Consider the following 20099-nt stretch of genomic DNA (forward strand, 5'->3'; position numbering starts at 1 on the left):
TGTCAATGGAGCATGCTGCTTTGCTTTTCAAATTGTTTGCAATAAATATTTTCTTTGTCAGTTTGCAATACCAGAGCATATTAAATATAAATCTCAATATACATTTTTTCAGTAAAATTTAAATAACATCAGACAGGCAGTAATGACATACATTACACATTGTATCCCCTTGTTGGGATTTCAGTGCCCAAAACCTTCATTTTAAACCACCTTTTGGGATATCATTTTCACTATTTGCTTTTAACAAAAGTTTGGACAAAGAAGTATGAATTATGGTTTCATTATTAAAGTAAAACCTGCTCTTAATGCCAAGCACTTGGTGATGCAAAACCTAACCTTTGTTCACAAAACCTTCCTTTAGTTGTTGATTTCTTAATCTAATAATAATTAATGGTGAAAATCAAGCATTGCTGTGACAATTTTACAGCTACGTTCACATTACAAGCCTCATTTCTCAATTCAGATTTTTTGCTCAGCTCTAATTTTCCTAACTCGATGGTTCACATTCATGTAGTTAGGTGACTTCAGCCTGTCATTAATGTAAAAGAGTCTGTGTCCTGACATGACCTGCATGCACACAACCTAATCAGTAACGTCAACATCATATGAAAGAACTGCATTTGAAATGAACAACATACAAACCTGCCGAACGAGACTTCATCACATTGATAATTTTCTATGAACAGCTCTCAGCTGTTCATTATTAGAGCGAAACAAAGACAAGAAACAGTCAGATGCATTGTTTTTGCAGTGTTTACTGGCACTGACTTAGACACAGCTGCCACGCTAACACTGATTGATGGTGCATGTGCAGTGGAAAAAAAACAAACACATGAATTCTGATCTAGCCTTTCTCATTAAGGCAGCATGGCCATGCGTCAGCTATCTAGGATCACGTATAAAAAGGCTCAGATTTGATTTGAAAATATCAGATACATGTGTCCACACAGTTCTGAAAACATCAGATTAGAGTCACATTAATGCAACAAGATCAGATTTGTGCCAGTTCAACCTGGTAATTTGAATGGAGCCTAAAAGAAAGTGAGGTGCCCTTTTGCAGGTGCACGTCAGGCTTTTCTTCTAAAGAATCTTGATAAGATGGCATTTTCTTATGTGAGTCAACCACATTTCCATTGTGCATATACAAACCTGAATACCTCCATTTATTGCCACAGACAAACTGCACAACAGGTAAAACACATTACAGCTTACTGAAGCCAAAAGCACTGGGTTAACACCTGAGCACATTTTTTCAAGCCTGATTTACAGGATTACTCTATTGTGTGATGAAATTTGTGGTTGATGTGCGACTGTCTTTAATGCTGTGATGCACTTCCATTTAATTGTATTGACAGCCATACAAGAGGCAGATTAAAGTGGTTAGACGCTGCTAGATAAGAAAAGCTTTTACCAACAGACTTGTAGTTCTCGTTGCTCTTTAAACAATTAAACCAGCAGGGGAGAAAAAAATACTGGCAGGTACAAGCATACAATGGATCTGCCCCACATCTGTACTTAATAGAGACTGGAAGCTGTGAAATATATTTTCCTTTAAGAAGTAGCAGCATATCCCAACTACCTAGTTGACTTGTACTGAATCTAGCAAGAAACAACAGGACCCACTCCAACTCCCATACAGAAAGCCTCAAGGATGTGACTATTTTCTGATAATTAACCCTGTCTTTAAGTGTACATGCTGTATGTTACATTTTATATACATATAAAATGAGATCACCGTTGTCAATGAATGTTGACAAGCAGCGTATGAATTTCTAAAGACTATATTGAAATGAAAATATGAAAAATGACTGCCACAACACATTGCATGATACCTGACATCTTAGTTGTGAAATTTATTTCACAGTGTGTTACACATTTTATTCTGTAATGTATTGCTTCTCCATCTCTATGGCATCACATGTTCACCTACCATGTTTTATCAGGAAGTTGTTTTATGGTCAGCTAAACTTCCTGGAGCAAAAAACATGAAATATATACCACTGGTTCCTCTTCTACAACTTCTACAACATAAGAACCAGACTTTAAGTGTTGAGCATTTGTTCATAATCAAATGCCTCCACTTCTTGTAAAGCATCTAGAATGCAACAGCTGAGTTGGTCCACTCTTCTCTAATGCTCCTTTTCATGTTCCTATATGCTATTCCTATACTGAGCCTATTCCTTTTGCTCCCACTCCGGCAATAATCAAATACAAAGTCCCTGAATTCAAAGCCTTGAAATGTTAAACTATATTTTAACTCATAGCAGCCTCTTCAATGCAATATAAAGCATGCTTTAAAAAAACAGCTTAAATGTCATCCCATCAGTTGGAACTATGTTAGCATGTAGTCTTAATGAATACACAGATTGATACCCATTTCCTGTGTAGTTTTATACTATGCTGTGCTCTTTCTTTGCTTTTATATACATTGATGTTATTCATGTTTCATCTCAAATGGGATTTAGAAGACGTGTCATTCTCTGTACTTCTTTATCTAACTGCATGTTCTGTAAAATGCCTTGGAAAAGAATTTTGAATTTTCTTTTCTTTTGTGTGCTTCTGCAGAGGATCTGTCCATCAGCATTTCTGTATCCAACAGTCAAATCCAGGAGAATGTGGTAAGTGTGTGTTTACTGTTAGTATTGCGCAGTTTACCGCAGTGGGTATATCGTTATTATTAGCCCTACCATCAACCTCACACTTCTACATTTTCTGTAAAAGACCCCTCAGTCAACATCAACAGGTTGCATCACATTTACCAACCTTGTTACAGGAAAAAGGAAGTACCAGGCGATACTTTACTCAATTACTACACACTCACTGATAATAAGACACTACAGTCATGGCCAAAAGTTTTGAGAATGATACAAATATTAATTTTTACAAAGTCTACTGCTTCAGTTTTTATAATGGCAATTTGCATATAATCCAGAATGTTATAAAGAGTGATCAGCTTAACAGCAATTAATTGCAAAGTCAATATTTGCCTAGAAAATTAACTTTATCCCCCAAAACACATTTCAACTTCATTGCAGCCCTGCCTTAAAAGGACCAGCTAACATCGTTTCAGTGATTGCTCCACAGGTGTGGGTGTTGATGAGGACAGGGCTGGAGATCAGTCTGTCATGATTAAGTAAGAATGACACCACTGGACACTTTAAAATGAGGCTGGTGCTTGGCATCATTGTTTCTCTTCTGTTAACCATGGTTATCTCTAAAGAAACACGTGCAGTCATCATTGCACTGCACAAAAATGGCCTAACAGGGAAGAGTATCGCAGCTAGAAAGATTGCACCTCAGTCAACAATCTATCGCATCATCAAGAACTTCAAGGAGAGAGGTTCCATTGTTGCCAAAAAGGCTCCAGGGCGCCCAAGAAAGACCAGCAAGCGCCAGCAAGACCTCTTAAAAGTGTTTCAGCTACAGGATCGGGCTACCAGCAGTGCAGAGCTTGCTCAGGAATGGCAGCAGGCAGGTGTGAGTGCATCTGCACGCACTGTGAGGCGGAGACTCTTGGAGCAAGGCCTGGTCTCAAGGAGGGCAGCAAAGAAGCCACTTCTCTCCAGAAAAAACATCAGGGACAGACTGATATTCTGCAAAAGGTACAGGGAGTGGACTGCTGAGGACTGGGGTAAAGTCATTTTCTCTGATGAATCCCCTTTCCGATTGTTTGGGACATCTGGAAAACAGCTTGTTCGGAGAAGACGAGGTGAGCGCTACCACCAGTCTTGTCTCATGCCAACTGTAAAGCATCCTGAAACCATTCATGTGTGGGGTTGCTTCTCAGCCAAGGGAATCGGCTCTCTCGCAGTCTTGCCTAAAAACACAGCCATGAATAAAGAATGGTACCAGAATGTCCTCCGAGAGCAACTTCTCCCACCCGTCCAAGAGCAGTTTGGTGATCAACAATGCCTTTTCCAGCATGATGGAGCACCTTGCCATAAAGCAAAGGTGATAACTAAATGGCTCAGGGAACAAAACATAGAGATTTTGGGTCCATGGCCTGGAAACTCCCCAGATCTTAGTCCCATTGAGAACTTGTGGTCAATCATCAAGAGACGGGTGGACAAACAAAAACCTACAAATTCTGACAAAATGCAAGCATTGATTGTGCAAGAATGGACTGCTATCAGTCAGGATTTGGTCCAGAAGTTGACTGAGAGCATGCCAGGGAGAATTGCAGAGGTCCTGAATAAGAAGGGTCAACACTGCAAATATTGACTTGCTGCATTAACTCATTCTAACTGTCAATAAAAGCTTTTGTTCCTCATAATATGATTGCAATTATATTTCTGTATGTGATAAACATCTGACAAACACACATAAAAACCAGAGGGCAGCAGATCATGTGAAAATATAATATTTGTGTCATTCTCAAAACTTTTGGCCATGACTGTAGTATTTGGTTAGTTATTAAAAGAACTGTTGTGTTTCCTCTGTTTTTAGGATATCAGCTCTGTTTACCAGATCTTTGCTGATGAGGTGTTGGGATCGGGCCAGTTTGGCATCGTATATGGAGGTATGATTGTGAGCAAAAAGTTAACCAAAGACTTTCTTTGTTTGGCTTATCTTAACAGTTAAATAAATGTAAATTCTGTTAAAAGGGAAGCACAGAAAGACAGGCAGAGATGTGGCGATAAAGGTGATTGACAAAATGAGATTCCCCACCAAGCAGGAGAGCCAGCTGAGGAATGAAGTAGCTATATTACAGGTAAGATCTTCACGTCTTAATGAGACTGTATGGAAATGTATGGCCCTCTGTGACAACTAATTAATTAATTAATTGTATCATTTCATAGCCATTTTAAAGGTCTATGAATGTTGACTACAAACACTACAGAAGGCAATGACCTTTTTGAGCTTTTTCATTTTGCTCATTTAAATCTCTAAAATAGTCATTTACAGGAGAAGGCAACAAACAAAGGGCCTCATTCACCAATATTTTCCTAGGTTTTTTCTTAAATTTGCTCTTAAGAAAGGTCCTAAGAAAACATCTACGTCAGATTGATGATGTGTTCTCAAACCACATAAATGTTTGCACCTCTGTGCTCTTGAGTGTGTGTAGATTCTGTTCTTACCTCAGAACAAATCCCAAATAAGAAAGTACTGGTGAATGTCAGAATCTGCACAAGTTGGTTTTAATGTAGGCTTTTAATGTAGGTTAATGTAAAGACATTTTATTCCAGGTACCTTAAGAGCAATTCTGTTTACCATGAAATGTTCACACAATGTAAAAGACACCCTAAGTAGCCTAATTATAACTGCCATTCCATAAAAAAAAGATATTGTGACATATTCCATCATGATAAACATAAGATAACATGTCACCATATTGCCCACCCTCTAAAGACTATTTTCTTTTTGCGAAGAACTTGCATCATCCTGGCATTGTCAACCTGGAGTGCATGTTCGAGACTCCGGAGCGAGTGTTTGTTGTCATGGAGAAGCTCCACGGAGATATGCTGGAGATGATTCTGTCCAGCGAGAAGAGCCGGCTCCCTGAGCGCATCACCAAGTTCCTGGTCACACAGGTTCACAATTTTCTCATCTGTTGCTTGTCTAACTCATAAGGGTCCTTCTAGGTTTCTCTGTATTAAGAGTGCAGCTCTCTTTGTCTTTACTCTGGTTTACTCTCTTGTTCCTCTTGTTTGTTCTCCTGGAGTATTATGAATGAGGCTGTGTTTAGAGTAGTCTGGATCTCATCAGGAGGCTGAAGTGAGGTTCTGCTCTGCTCTACGGCTGGAGTCTGTGGGCTGATTAGAGCAGAGGGGTCCCTCAGGGGCTGGGGCAACGGGAGCTCATCCATTAACTACGGATCTGCAGCCTCCAATTAGCAGCCACAGTGCAGCTCTGATGTGGCCAAGAGGCCCCTGACTGTGTATTGATGGGTGTATGTTTCAATGAAAACAAATGATGAATTTGAGTGAATTTGATTTCCTCAACATGTGCTCTCAACATGCTTCTTTACATATTATGCGATTTTTATCTCGCAAATGTGTAAATGCTTAAATAACCAGCAAAGAGCTTATAAAAGTAGGGCTTATTGCCTAAATATCTGTTTAGGTTGCACTTAGTCAACATATCTGTATTTTTTTGCTTATAGATACTGGTGGCTTTGAGACATCTCCATTTCAAGAATATTGTTCACTGTGATCTAAAGCCAGAGAATGTGCTCCTGGCCTCTGCAGAACCCTTTCCTCAGGCAAGAGTCTTCATCATCATTCACAAACACTTCCCATTTTACTTTACCATTGACTTTGATAATGCGCTCTGTAAAAAGCTTAGACCACTGTATTACTATGTTAATCATTAAATAACTTACAATTTACTTAGAAGATATATAGGGACATCAGAATTTAAAAAGACAAAACAGTAAAATATATTTAACTGAACAATAACATTGTGCACAACCTTTCAAAGGTTCTACATATTTAGAACATTTAGATTGCTTCACTGGAAGTAGATAAACAAAGATTTCTTTAATAAGACATTATAAAAACACTATGTAGAAAGGTGCTTATAAATCTGTTTCTCTTACTTTGAGATAGTGAATATGCGTTATCGTCATGCTAACTGCCAACTAACTATTACTGATTCATTGAGAAGAGAAATTTAATTGGTTTTCGATTGTTTTTTCAATCCAATCAATTAAATAATTGATTAATCAATCGAATTGCAGGTGAAATTGTGTGACTTTGGTTTTGCTCGCATCATTGGGGAGAAGTCCTTCCGGCGCTCTGTGGTGGGAACCCCAGCGTACCTGGCCCCAGAGGTCCTGCGCAGTAAAGGCTACAACCGTTCCCTGGACATGTGGTCAGTAGGGGTCATCATCTATGTCAGCCTGAGCGGCACCTTCCCCTTTAATGAGGACGAGGATATTAATGACCAGATCCAGAACGCTGCCTTTATGTATCCACCAATGCCTTGGAAGGAAATATCCACAGAAGGTAAGGACAGTGTGTTCATAGTTGCTTGTTACTAGTGTTTAGTAAAAAGTAGTGGGGAACCTTCAGTCCCTTCCAGACCTTCGGAGAAGGCTTATTGATTTCTGTGGAATTAAAAAGTGCATTTTTAATTCTTTTTTCAAGATGGTTAATATAAATCATCTTGTAATCAGCATGCTTGTTGTATTTAAATTCAACAAGTATTTAAGTGCTGTCACTGTTTTTGGTTGGGAACAAAAGGGTTAAATTCTTGAAATGGCAAACAGAAAATGATCCAATGAGGATCATGTGGGTAGACTCAATGAAGAAGCTATTCTGATTGGTTGTCTCTATATCAGAGCTCTTGCTTGCTTGCTTTGCTTAAAGAATCACTGTTAAACTGCAGCATACAAGATCAAATATTTGTCTGTATAATATCTTTTACAAGGTTAAGGTACAAAATACAACTTTTACAAATGTACATGCTCATGTGAATCGCTGTTAGCTTAGTGACCAGATTATTACTAGATCTCATAGTGGTGCTAATTGTAATGAACATACTCAAAAAAATTGTTTCTACCTTGTTTAAACCTATTTTTGGCATTTGTGCCACAAATCGATGACCTTGCTCTAGTAGACACAGTTTGCCACCAGTAAAAAGTGAGTAAAAAAAAAGTGATTTACAATTTCAGTAAATTAGTTCAGTGAAGATAATAGCTAACATTTTAAATATCATGAACTGTGGGCACATTTTAAGCTCTTGCAGTGCAGTGAGTTTTAAAGTACCATTGGTTTTACAAGTTGGTGACCCTTTTTATTTAAACGTGTATTGCAGTGGTTGTAGTCTAGACAAGGGATTAGCCTTTTCTTATATTACAGAATGTGGCTTACCATATAAATTTACTTGCTGAATAAAAATCCACTTTCCCCTTTGTGCATGCTAGAATATGGTTATTTGATTAGACATTGACCGTAAAGGTATATAAGAGGATGGTCAGATCAATTCATAGAGGTTTTTGACCACTCTGAATACTGGAAATGTGATTCACATATCACATTTAAACATGCAGTGTAATCATCTGCAAATGGTCTAGACAGTCTGTTTTGAATATTAAGGTAAGTGGATAATTGCAGTGCTTCATGGCTGTATTTGAAGCAAGCAGCCATACAGTAGATGATAAACGTGTGTCAGACAGGAACTAAGCTGCCCACCCCCGCGTCTGCTTACACTGCCACAGCCTCAGACCATTAAGCTGTAATGAGTCACTTGCTAATTCACCACTCTGCCTACCCCCTCAGTACCCCACCACAAAAAAGTACACGTTTTTCATGTTTTATCTTTCCTAATGTTTTATCTTTCCAGGTTCTATAATAACCTTACAATCAGTGCTGTTAAATATCTGAATTTTCTTGCGAAATTCTATCCATTATAATTTAGTTTGGATTATTTCTGTCATTTTTTTATTTCTTTGCAACATATTTGATATGTGACATTTTGTTATCACCTTGACCTTTTTCACACTGAGTCAGAACTCCTGATAGTAATCATGGCTAAACATTTAGTCATTTCGATCTTAATTTTCAAGATCTTAATTTTCTATCAGGCCACTAACAGTAAGTGCCCTTTTTAATCCACAGCAACAGATCTTATCAACAATCTTCTTCAAGTGAAGATGAGGAAGCGGTACAGTGTGGACAAGTCCCTCAGTCATCCATGGTTACAGGTTAGATGACACAGTGTGTAACATGCAGTGTGTCTATATTGTGTCTACAGTGTGTCTGAACATTCCAACTGAAAACCAAAAAGAGGAATTCCACCAGTTTCTCAAAGAAATTTGCATAGTTCAGTTGTTGTGAAACTGTGCATTGCAGAGAAACACACCAACTCCGAATTCCTTACTATGAAGCTGATATGAACCAGAGTTTATGATGTCTAATATGCAAACAGAGCAATTGCATTTATTATTCAAAATGACCAGTGAACCAACATGTCTTTTGAATTTTTTACATATAGCGTTGATAAAATAGTGGTAAACCCAAAAACAAACAAATAAATCATATGTTTTTTAACCTCTATGTACCTCTCTGCCACAAAGGGAGTTTAAAAAATACAATTCATACTAATGTATGAGGTATCTACACTCCACCAGAGGGCAAGAAAGAGCCTGCATAAAATGTTTTATGTAGAGGTTCTTAACAGCGTACTCCAAGGAAGGAAGCATCGAAAGATTATTGCAACTCGTTAAGCTCCTAGAGACAAGACGAGAATGTAGACGTAATTGAAGTAAGGCCTTATAAATTCTAATATAAGTTGGACTAAAGTGCCCATCACTACTTTGGACCAACACATCAATGCATTTCACACTTTGTGTGCAGGACTACCAGACGTGGCTGGACCTTCGTGAGTTTGAGACACGGCGAGGGGAGCGCTATATCACCCACGAGAGCGATGATGCGCGCTGGGAGGAATATGCTGATGAGCACAGTCTTATCTATCCGAAACACTTCATCATGGCTCCAAACTTGGACGACATGGATGAAGACCCCTAGTCACCTTATGGACCTCATCATGTACTGAAGGACAGTGTCAAATGCTCAGTAGGAGGCGCTAGCCCCTTAAAGAACTGTAGCTAAAGAGGTCAGAACACAGCACCCTGGAGTCAGTCAATGGGGCAAGTGTTACAAAACCAGGCAGGGTTATGCACCTGCAACATATCAGGAGCAGCAGCAGTAGCAGCAGCAGTGTTAAAGCACTGTTATTCTGGCCATTTATGATGATGAAGGGTTTTTGTTTTTTTTAGGTCAATCTTATTTGGCATAGAAAACCTAAACAGCAGTATTTCATGGGTCTGCATTCTGCTTTCCAGCACTGACTGCCCTACATCTAAAGGTGCAGGTCTGTTTCATCTTATTTACAGATCAAGTGTTCTCTCTTCATTTTTGTAATAATGCTCATAATTTGAAAAAAAAACAGTAGGGGATGTTACAGATGTGGGAGAGAAGGGGAAGGGTATTTTATGAATTTTTACTTACCTGCAGGCTAAGTTTGCAAAGCCTCATGTTTTGTAATCAAACTGGAAGATGCATTTTTTTCTAAGCTGGCTGCAAAGGGTAAGATTGTACACTAAAAAAAACAAAATGTTGGTGAAAAAGATTTAATGCAGCCAAGAACTATAATAAAATCTACAGTTTCTCTCGTATAACAGTCCACTTCAGAAAAGGACCAATGAGAAGTAGGTAGGGCCTTTCATATGCGCTGCCTACGACAGTGTTCAGCCTTATTGAAATGTATCAATATTTTGTGAGATACACTATATGTCCACTCAAGTATCTGGACTCACCTTCTAATTAGTGAATTCAGCTATTTTTAGGTGCACCCACTGCTAACATAGACATTAATTGTGCACATACTTGTATAATGTCCATTGAAAAACACTGCTAAGAGAATGAGATGAGAATGAGCCAAACGAGTCCTAGGTCACCATGTGACACCAGGTGTCGGCTAAAGAGGCATGAAGTATGTGGTTCCGTGCTTCAAAGCTACACTCTCATAATTAGAATAAATAGCAAGCTTAGTAAAACTTAAACATGCAAGTTGCAGAAGTATTTTGAAAAATGAATTCAGAGCATACAGTACTGTACAAAGGTCAGAGACCACGTTTTCATTTTATTTCCAGTGAAAATGGACATTAAGAACAAATTTAGTGTACATTAAGTACATTTAGTGTATCCACCCTTTGCCTTCATTACAGTTAGCCTTCCATACAGAAGTCTGCAGGGATATTTTCCAGCCCTCCGAAGTTCTCAGAAGGTCTTAGAAGTTGGTTGCATTTCTGTTTGTCATGATCCAAATAATCTCAAACACATCCAATAATGTTGCGTTTTTTCTTCCTCAGTAATGGCTTCTTGGCAGTTATACATCCTTCCAGACTCATAATGTTGAGTTGTTTGCTCATAGTGGAAGGACGGACATAAACACCTGTGGATTTTTTCAGAACTGAAGCAAGAGTGGAGCTTTTCTCCTCTTTCTCAAAGATGAAAGCTTTAAGTGCTATTTATCTGATGATGACAGTTTTGATAGTCTACTATGTCTTGCATGGTTGTTAGGAGTCCCGTTTTCTCTGCATGTTATTTTTTTATTCCATTTTTTAACTCTTTCTTATGCAAGCACATCATCGTATATCCTCAATATCTTCAATATCCTCAGAAATATCTCATGAAAAACGAATAATGTACTTAAGTCATTTTGACAGAAAATTAAATATTTTTAAATATATTAAATGATGGTAATCCGCACCTTTTGTACAGCACTGTATATGATCACAATAAAAATATAAAATAAAATTATATCATTTGTAATTCAAAAAAATGTTGATACATTCCAAGAGGGCTGAATAATTTCACAAGGCACTGGACATAATGTAGTTCATATAACACCAGTCTTCAAAAATGACCAAATATGAACTGCAAATATGAGACACAATCAAAACCACATGCCTGTCATTTATGTCCCTTTTCAATTATAACATAATTTGGCCATTTCAATACATGTAGTGGTTGTTGAATGCTACCAAGCCATCTGTTTTTCTCTGACTGTAGGGAGGATATCTGTTGTGCACTACAGATAATCTATGTTGGTAATGCTATGGGCGGTCCTTTGAAAATCACTACGGTCTGTTAACACAATTTCAAGATCATCCCATAAAATCCCATTTAAACACAAAATGTTTGCTAATAACTGCTATAAAACCTGGTTTAACAATATTATGCTACTATCCTTTTTTCTTCTTGTGGGCTGTATGCTGAATGTAACACAGTGGCAGTTTTTAAAATCCATTCCAGAACTGGAATTTTAAAGATGAGAGCCAGAGAGAGGACTTCAGTTACAAATACTGAACTAAGCTTGTTTTCATTCAACAAGAAATAGGTATCACAATAATAAATGGCAGTATAATGGACAGACTCATCATTGTTTGTTGTGCACTGTGGGACGGAATGCATGTTGTGAGGCAGACAGCTGAGATTTGCCTATTTATGAGCTCTCTCCTTATCCAGTACAGTCAGCAAAACAGTACTCACTCTCTTATGAAGGTTTACCATAGCACAGAATAAGGAGCCATTTTGAGCAGGCTAGTTTGCCTGTTTTAAAGTTTGCATGAGATGGAAGCTTTTCTGTCACTTTTTGTTCTTGTAATCTGGGAGAAGAGGGCATGTTTGCACCTCCATATCCTTATAACAGTTACTTTATGTTGCCGCTGGATTGGCAGGTGTGAGTGTTTTGTATATTTTAGTACATAAACAAATAAATGCTCTACTTAATGTCTCTACTTCGTTCTTTATTTCATGGTGAGGCAAGTGAATACATATAGAACCAATTTACAGGAGCTGGACAAAATAACAGAAACCTCAACATTCAATAATGAATTTCCAAGGCAGCACTGTGTTAGTAAAAAAAATTGGTGTGACAAATCACACTCTGATATGTGATTTGTCAAAATGTGGCAGTTATCCTAAAGGAATCCTTTTACTTCAGTAAAATAATGACAATCCAAAGTAAGTGACTAGATGAGTTGGCATGGAATGATCCAGTTGGAAAAAAGCTGAGCTCCACTTATTAGAAGGTATAAATCCATCAAAATTTTGAGCACAGCCTAAGCCGCACCTGGCTTGGCAAATAATAGTTGTCACAAGTTGAAGCCCATCTTTAGTTTAGAAAAATGACCACAGAACTGAATCAGCTTCTCTGTGAACCAGTCACAACAACATCTACAAAAGCAGGAATTTATATTAATACACCAAGATGCACGCTGAGGGCCAGATTAAGATGCTGTGGGGCCCATGGACATTAGAGTTGTAAAGCCCTATCCTCACAAACCCACTGATAAAAAGCATGCTAAAAAAAAAGGTCATAGTTTTGCTGAAAACTTGTTCTATCGATCCTTCACAAAATGTCTAAATCTGTACCAGACGTTTCGGTCCTTGTCAAGCATGCCAGATATGCCAAAAAGATGGTGAGAAAATCACTACAAGATGCCAAAATTATCCTGTCTATATGTTTTACCCATAAAGATGCAACTGACCACCTAATATACACAATGATCATGCTTTTGGATATTTGGCTGACTGTTGTGTTGTGTGAATAGATTATGTATAAACTGAATGTTTCAAAAAGTGTGCACCTTTTTGAGCAACCTTTTGGCAACCCCTGTGCAGTGGGTGCCCCTGGGCAGTCATCCAGGACACTCATACAGTAGATCTGACCATGCCCACACTCTTTGCTAAGGGGCACAAAACCTGTGCAATGGAAAAAACAATATGGTCTGATGAGTCGTCTTTTTTCTACATTACTCTTCTTTCTACATCTGGACGTGTTTAGATTTGGAGAAAGGCAACCCACAATGTCTTTTACCAACTGTTACATACAGTAGTCAATCCATAGTGATATGGATGGCCACCTTGAGAGTCATTAGGTCTGACGATTGCTTTGTGTGGTTATATAATGGTCAAGGTACAAAAACTTTGTTCATGATATTTGCATGTTCTAAGATGGTGATACCTTTATATATACCGCTAAACAAATTCGAGTAGAATATGAGGATGAAGTCAAGTCTTTCATATCCTCCTCAATCACCACAACTAATCATCAATGGAACCTTTATGGGAGGTTTTAGAGTACAGTTTTGTTTTTCAAGAAAAATGGCCTGATATCCCACTTTACACGTAAAGCTAAAGCTGTTCTGAAGCCAAAGAGGTGGTCCTACTCCTTATTACTCACTCAGTAATGTATTGCTAGGCGTTTCTGTTGCTGTGTCCATCCCCTGGAGTTTTAAGGCTGTAAAGCCTGTTAGTTAGGCTATGTAATCATGGCTTTAAACGAAAGGTGGTGACATGATATGATTGCGATCAGCCCTGACCAGAGCACATGTTAACCCTGACTTGGGTTTCTGATGTATGACATATTTCCATGTCTGCATGATGCTAGCGTGCATTGTGTGCGTGTCAGTGTGCCTGTTGGGTTAAGTTAACTGCTCCATAATACTGGCACCACACGTCACATGCAGTCTACAACAGCTGGATGCAATTGTGTAACCACTGGCCGTCAGACAGCACGGCCCACCCCATAACACTGAGGAGTAATGAGAGAGAACACTTACTGTGATACTCACCACTGCTCATGAATATACATATTCATTTCTTTCTTTACAAAACACACAAACACACACACATTTTCTACGCCGCTTCTCCTTCTGGGTCGCGGGGGGCTGCTGGAGCCTATCCCAGCGGTCATCCGGCGGAAGGCAGGATACATCCTGGATAGGTCGCCAGTCCATCGCAGGGCAGACAGACACACTCACACCCAGGGGCAATTTAGAACAACCAACCAGCCTAACTGCATGTCTTTGTACTGTGGGAGGAAACCGGAGAACCCGGAGGAAACCCATGCAGACATGGGGAGAACAGGCAATCTCCACACAGAGAGGACCCGGGTCACCCAGCCGGGGAATTGAAACCAAGCCCTCCTCGCTACCCACCGTGCCGCCCTCTTTACAAAACAAATCATCCTAAAAGAAGGGACATTTCATAAGCTATTCATAAATCATAATGTGGAGGTTAAGAAAATGTTAATGTTGTATAAGCTTTTAATGCCACTAGTACACAATCACACTAAAAAAATAAATAAATAAAATTTAAAAAGAAATACCTTGATTTTTATTTTTTGATACCATTTGAATTTGACAGCTGTCCTTTACATTGCATACAAATTTCATGATTTGGACAGAAATGCCACAAAATCACTTTGAATTAAATCTCTTTACATTAACATGCATTACACATTTTTGCATACTTCTATAATGTTACAATTTTAGATTTTTGTCTTTTTTTTTGGACATGACAGTTACTAAATATATGCATTAAAAATGCCGCAAAGGATTCTTGAAAGAGTGAAATCACAGAACCAAGTTTGGTTCCCTAAAGAATCATGCTTGTAAATCTGAGTGAAAAACCTTTTAAAGACATAAAGATCTTTCACATAATTAACATATTATTTATTGTTTAATGGGCACTTCTTCTAACATTTACATAATGTGGAGGTTCCTCAAACTTCAAAAAGGTTATTTACACTCACACTCTTATTTACAAGCATAGCTTGGCTCTGAAAAGAACCAAAACGTGCTCTCTCCATTTGCACAAAGAACCCTCCCTTACAGAAAAGCCGCATGTATTTCACATGTGAAGAACAGCGTTTACAAGCACGTGAGAATAATGTGCTATCACATGTGACATTAATGGTCCTTGGCAAAAACTGCATTCACATTTGAAATCCCTGGGTTTCTTCTGTAAGGGTTTTTCAGTACCTTTTATTTTTTAGTGTAGTTCTTGGCAAAGATGTATCAGTGCAGAAAAAATGGTATAGAACCTTTTAAACTTTAAAATGTTCTTCACTTTAAAGATGTCATTTAAAAAAGAAAAAAACAACAAAAACATGGTTCTTTAAAGAACTAGACACTAAAAGGCTATTTAAAAAACAAACAAGGTTCTGCTGTGGCATCACTCCAATCAACTCTTCTGGGCTCCATTTGGTACCTTTATTTACCTTTACTTACTCCACATTTAATATAATACACAGATACCACATAGCTTGACATACTAAACATACGCTCTGCTGAGCTGCCATAAAATGTCAGGAGTCCACCCATCAGTAAGACTCTGTAACTGAATCTGAAGTGGCTGAGGACGGGTCTCAGCCACGTCCCTTGGGCCAATGGAAGCTCAGAATGAGCAGCTTTATCTGCTCTCTCCCCAAATGGCTTAAAGATGTGAGCCATGCCACATGGTCTGCTGATAAGTGTTCATCTTCAGGAGACAGGAAAAGCAGGCAGACAAATTGGCTCTTGCTCCATTCCATTACCAGAGCTTGTGAAGTGAGGAGAATTTTGGTTTATATCATGGACTATTTAGATAAGAGTGGGCTATGACTGAAATGGTCCTAGATCAGCAAAACTCTTAAAATATCTGATCGACAAGGTCTCGGTAGTTTGGTATGATCTATATTGCATCATCAAACACAATGCACCAAAATATCAAACTAAAAGAATTTTCATCTAAAAAGGGAAGAAGGACGAGACAAATTACTGAATCAGAGACTGACACATACACTCATAGTTAACACACACTCTTAAAAAAATAATGATTTCAGAAAGGGTTCCTTGGAATGATGCCACTTTTAGTTATCCAAGGAATCTTTCAATGCCTCTTAAATGGTCATGTATAGAAAGTTTTCCTCGCTTTTGTGAAGAGTCTGATATAGTAAGTAAACACATCATTCACTCTTTATACAGTCTATATACTGAGGCTAAGCTGCAAAAACAGTTTTGAATTACTTGTTTCTGTGACGTCACCAACACCTATATATATATCCACCTATTCAGCCCTCAGCAGTTTAGCTCTGCCCATTCACACAGAAGTTATAAGGAATATTTCAGCCTGGACTGTATTTTGAAATGATGCACAATAAAGGCTGACCAATGAGAACTGAGGTCATTTTCATACATCAGTTTTATAGGGACAGTAATCAAAACAGCCTGTTTCATTCTAAAGGATAAAGAGAGGATGGAACATGGTTATGTAACAATGTAAAATATAAGAACGATGCAGGATACAGGTGCTTTAAAAAATCTTTGAAGAAAAAAGCCCTTTATAGGACCCCTACATGTTAAGATTCTATACCAGTGTCCTTCCCAGAACTCTATATTCAGGCCAAGAACCACTTTTTTAAAGCATGTAATAAGGCTGCAAGCTTCCACCTTCACAGCTGTGGGGTCTGCACTGACATTTTCCTGATGAGTGAAAAAGTGTTCCTGCTGAAGAGTGAAAGTGAGCTGTGTAAATGCTTCAGGAATGGCTAAGCAGATCACACAGGAGAATGGAGGAGGCACGGTCCACGGCTTGTGGTCTTCAGCCAAGATTTACTACTGTGGATTGAGCCTCATCTGTGATGTAAGGCTTGGCAGTCCATTAAAAGTTGGAGAGATTGAGGAGAAATGCGGAGATCAAAAAGGCTCATAATGCACATATTGTGTAAATATGCATGATGGAGTCCAGATGTTGGCACATTGTGGGGAGAGCTGAGCTAGAGTGGAAAAAGCCAGAGGCCTATTTCTCCGTCAGCTATATCACTTTACCTACAGCCATGGTCAGTCCTGACAGACAGATGCTGCTGAGGACGCCCAGTTAGACTGAAGTAAACTGACTTTGTTCCAGTGCGCTTTATGCTTGTTACAGTATTGGTTTGTATTTAGACTCTCCTTCATTTTCTTTATTTGAATGGTTTATTACTAATTATATCTGGGCTCAGGACCTGCAGTTGAAAAGTAGCCAGTTGATTAACACAGGCACACTTGACTCCAGCTTTATTAAGGACCACTGTTACTGATTTATAAACAAACTAATAAATAAACCTGTAAAAGGAAAACGGACATTGTTACAGTGCACAAAGCACATCGCTACTATAAACAGTTCTTCAGTTTTACAAGATTTAGGCACAAAGGTTATTTATAATAATAATAATTATTATTATTATAAACAAAACCCAATATAATATATAAAAACAGTATTTACTTGTAAAAGTGTATAAATACTTCCTTCTTGGCAGTTGCATGTTCTAAGATGAGGCCTTCATACAAACTGCAAAGTCAAAGAGTAGATAGAATATATAAAAATGAAAATATTCTTCATGTAATATATGTTATTGATCTTCTTTTATGATTCTAATTATAATTAGATCATTATTAATTATCGAAATTATAATAATGTCTCAGTAAAGTGTAATCTATCTTCAGCTGCTGGATGTTGGTCCTCTGTCATGGTGCAGTCAGATTCTTTTTTGCACCACTAGGTGTCATTCTGCTCACAAAATTTATATGGGGCTTCATATAGACCAATGCAAAGACCATAACAATAAAATGAAAACACACATGGTCCCAAATGTTACATTTTAAATAGTTTTAGTCATATGGTAATTTTATCTATAAATATTAAACTGATATTGCATTTTAATATATCTAACCTACCTTACCTAATACATCATTTTCTTTTGGCAATATAGGAATGTGTGAGTGCATAATCAGGTATTGTTTGGTTTCAGTCTGGTCCTGGAACAGCAGCTCAGGTTGCAAGCCCCAGTCAGCTCTGGGGTGGTCTGTGTGACGTATCCTTCAGTCGGTCTCTACCGACAGGAATTACGGCAAACAAACAAGCCAACAAACAAGCAAACACACAAAAAGCAAACGAGCTCAGGGAGCAGATTGATTTGGGATGGGTGAGAGCTATTTGAGTAGTGCAGGATCTATTTCATGGAGAACCCCCACTAGAGCAACAGAGGGGCTCCTTTGATTGACTCTTGAGGCACTTCCAAACTCCAGCTGGGCTCCTTTGACGCTACGTCTGGTAGGAATGCATGTCACTCTGGAGACTGCACTGAAACAAACCTATTACATAAGGCTACACTGGAACAAAGCATTGTCATCTAAAAGAAGACATATTTTTTCTGTTATTTGCTTTCCTTCATTGTAAACTCCCAGGCAAAAACTGGATCAAGCCCAAAATATAATGCTTTGTATTGATGGCTTTGGGCTTGTCAGAGTCCAGATTTATACCCAGATTATTTGGTCTCATATTAAACAAAAACTAGCTCAGAAATGTTTTCCAGCTGTCTGAAGCCATCAGTGATGAGTGGAAAAATACTGACTCTTCTTTTCTATGAAAAAGTTTACACAAGCTACTTTAATATTTATAGAAATCAACAGGAAAAATGTCCCATACTAAGTTACTTTATCTATTTGTTTAATGATTTGTTGTTAAGACTTAAAAAGCTTAATCTTTTCCCAATTTTGGCTTGGCCCCCTTTTTTGCGTGGGAGTGTACTTCTTTTTTCACTTAAAAATAAGTGGCTAGTTGTATTCAAAAGCTTGAATACCCTGCTGAAAAGATATTTGTTGTAAAAAATAAGTACAAATCCTTTACAGGATACAAACTTAAATATGACAGTTTTTCAGCCACAACTTTAGCAAAGGCCACATTATATGTTTAGGTTTAACAGAAGTTGTGCACTAAAATATGCAGAAGAGTCTTCTCTGTAGAAGACGTGTTAACTTATTTTCACTTAGACAAAACATGTCATTTGACCAGGGGCAGCCAAACTTTTGCATACAACTGTAACTCTTTTAAAAGGAGAAAAACACTCCTATAGGTTTTAGTCTAAATGAATAAAAATCATAGACAGAGATGATGGAGATAAAGCAATGGCACAACTAATTTGTCTCTCACTAAAAGCTCCCCGATGACCTTTTCAGTGCACTGATCTGTGCTCAGGTTCTGCTAAAACCCTCATCTTTGTTACACATTTCCATTCACTGCAGTAAACAGGGTTAAGGTGTTAGGATCCATCATTTATCCATCAATGTGCACTCATGTGGAACACATGGTCAATTTGTCCTTCAATTGTGTTCTCCCCATTAAGGCCCAGGTGAGAGTTTAATGCCATGATGGGCTGTCCGCACCCCTGTAATTGTGTATTGCAGACAATAGTCCTCCAAAAAAAGGCAAGTGGCTGACAAGGTCAATTCTACCATTGCACAGATTTATCTCACAAGTAAATTAGACTAGAATACAGGCCTGAATCATGATGCGATAAATTAATCGATTTAACTCCTTAACATTCAGCTTACAGGACCCGATAACAGTCAAAAATGAAGCAGACTTACATAGTTTTAATTAATAACAGTGTTTTACAGTCAGCATGAAATCAAAACAGAGCTTTTTACGTTGTTGATTCATATTGTTCATATCATATTGAAAAGATAAATTTCTTGTTCTCCCATGTCCTGAAAACATCTTTTGGCTATGACATCATGCACCAATGGGGGGGGGGGGGGGGGGGGGGACAGAACATTCTAAGACGACCTAAAAGAGAATCAGGCCTTTAGATGGAATGAGACTACTCTGAAACACAGAATAAATATATTAAAGTTAAAACAACAACAACAACAACAACAACAACAACAACAACAACAACAACAACAACAACAACAACAACAACAACAACAACAAACAAACAAACAAACAAACAAACAAACAAACAAACAAACAAACAAACAAACAAAAAGCAATGGACAG

General features: G+C 38.1%; 1 protein-coding gene across 5 annotated transcripts in view; it reads left to right on the top strand.

The window, feature by feature from the left end:
- Positions 1 to 9473, top strand: part of prkd3 (protein kinase D3) — a 66866-nt gene extending 57393 nt beyond the window's left edge. For all 5 annotated transcript variants that reach the window (XM_037541923.1, XM_037541924.1, XM_037541925.1 and 2 more), the window contains 8 exons: positions 2566 to 2618; positions 4447 to 4519; positions 4605 to 4711; positions 5370 to 5531; positions 6104 to 6202; positions 6680 to 6947; positions 8562 to 8647; positions 9300 to 9473. In XM_037541923.1, coding sequence (XP_037397820.1) covers positions 2566 to 2618; positions 4447 to 4519; positions 4605 to 4711; positions 5370 to 5531; positions 6104 to 6202; positions 6680 to 6947; positions 8562 to 8647; positions 9300 to 9473 — 1022 coding nt within the window. The remainder of the gene's footprint in view (positions 1 to 2565; positions 2619 to 4446; positions 4520 to 4604; positions 4712 to 5369; positions 5532 to 6103; positions 6203 to 6679; positions 6948 to 8561; positions 8648 to 9299) is intronic.
- The last annotated feature ends 10626 nt before the right edge of the window (positions 9474 to 20099 follow it).

The sequence above is a fragment of the Pygocentrus nattereri genome, chromosome 10 (genome assembly GCF_015220715.1).
Source record: "Pygocentrus nattereri isolate fPygNat1 chromosome 10, fPygNat1.pri, whole genome shotgun sequence".
NCBI lineage: Eukaryota > Metazoa > Chordata > Actinopteri > Characiformes > Serrasalmidae > Pygocentrus > Pygocentrus nattereri.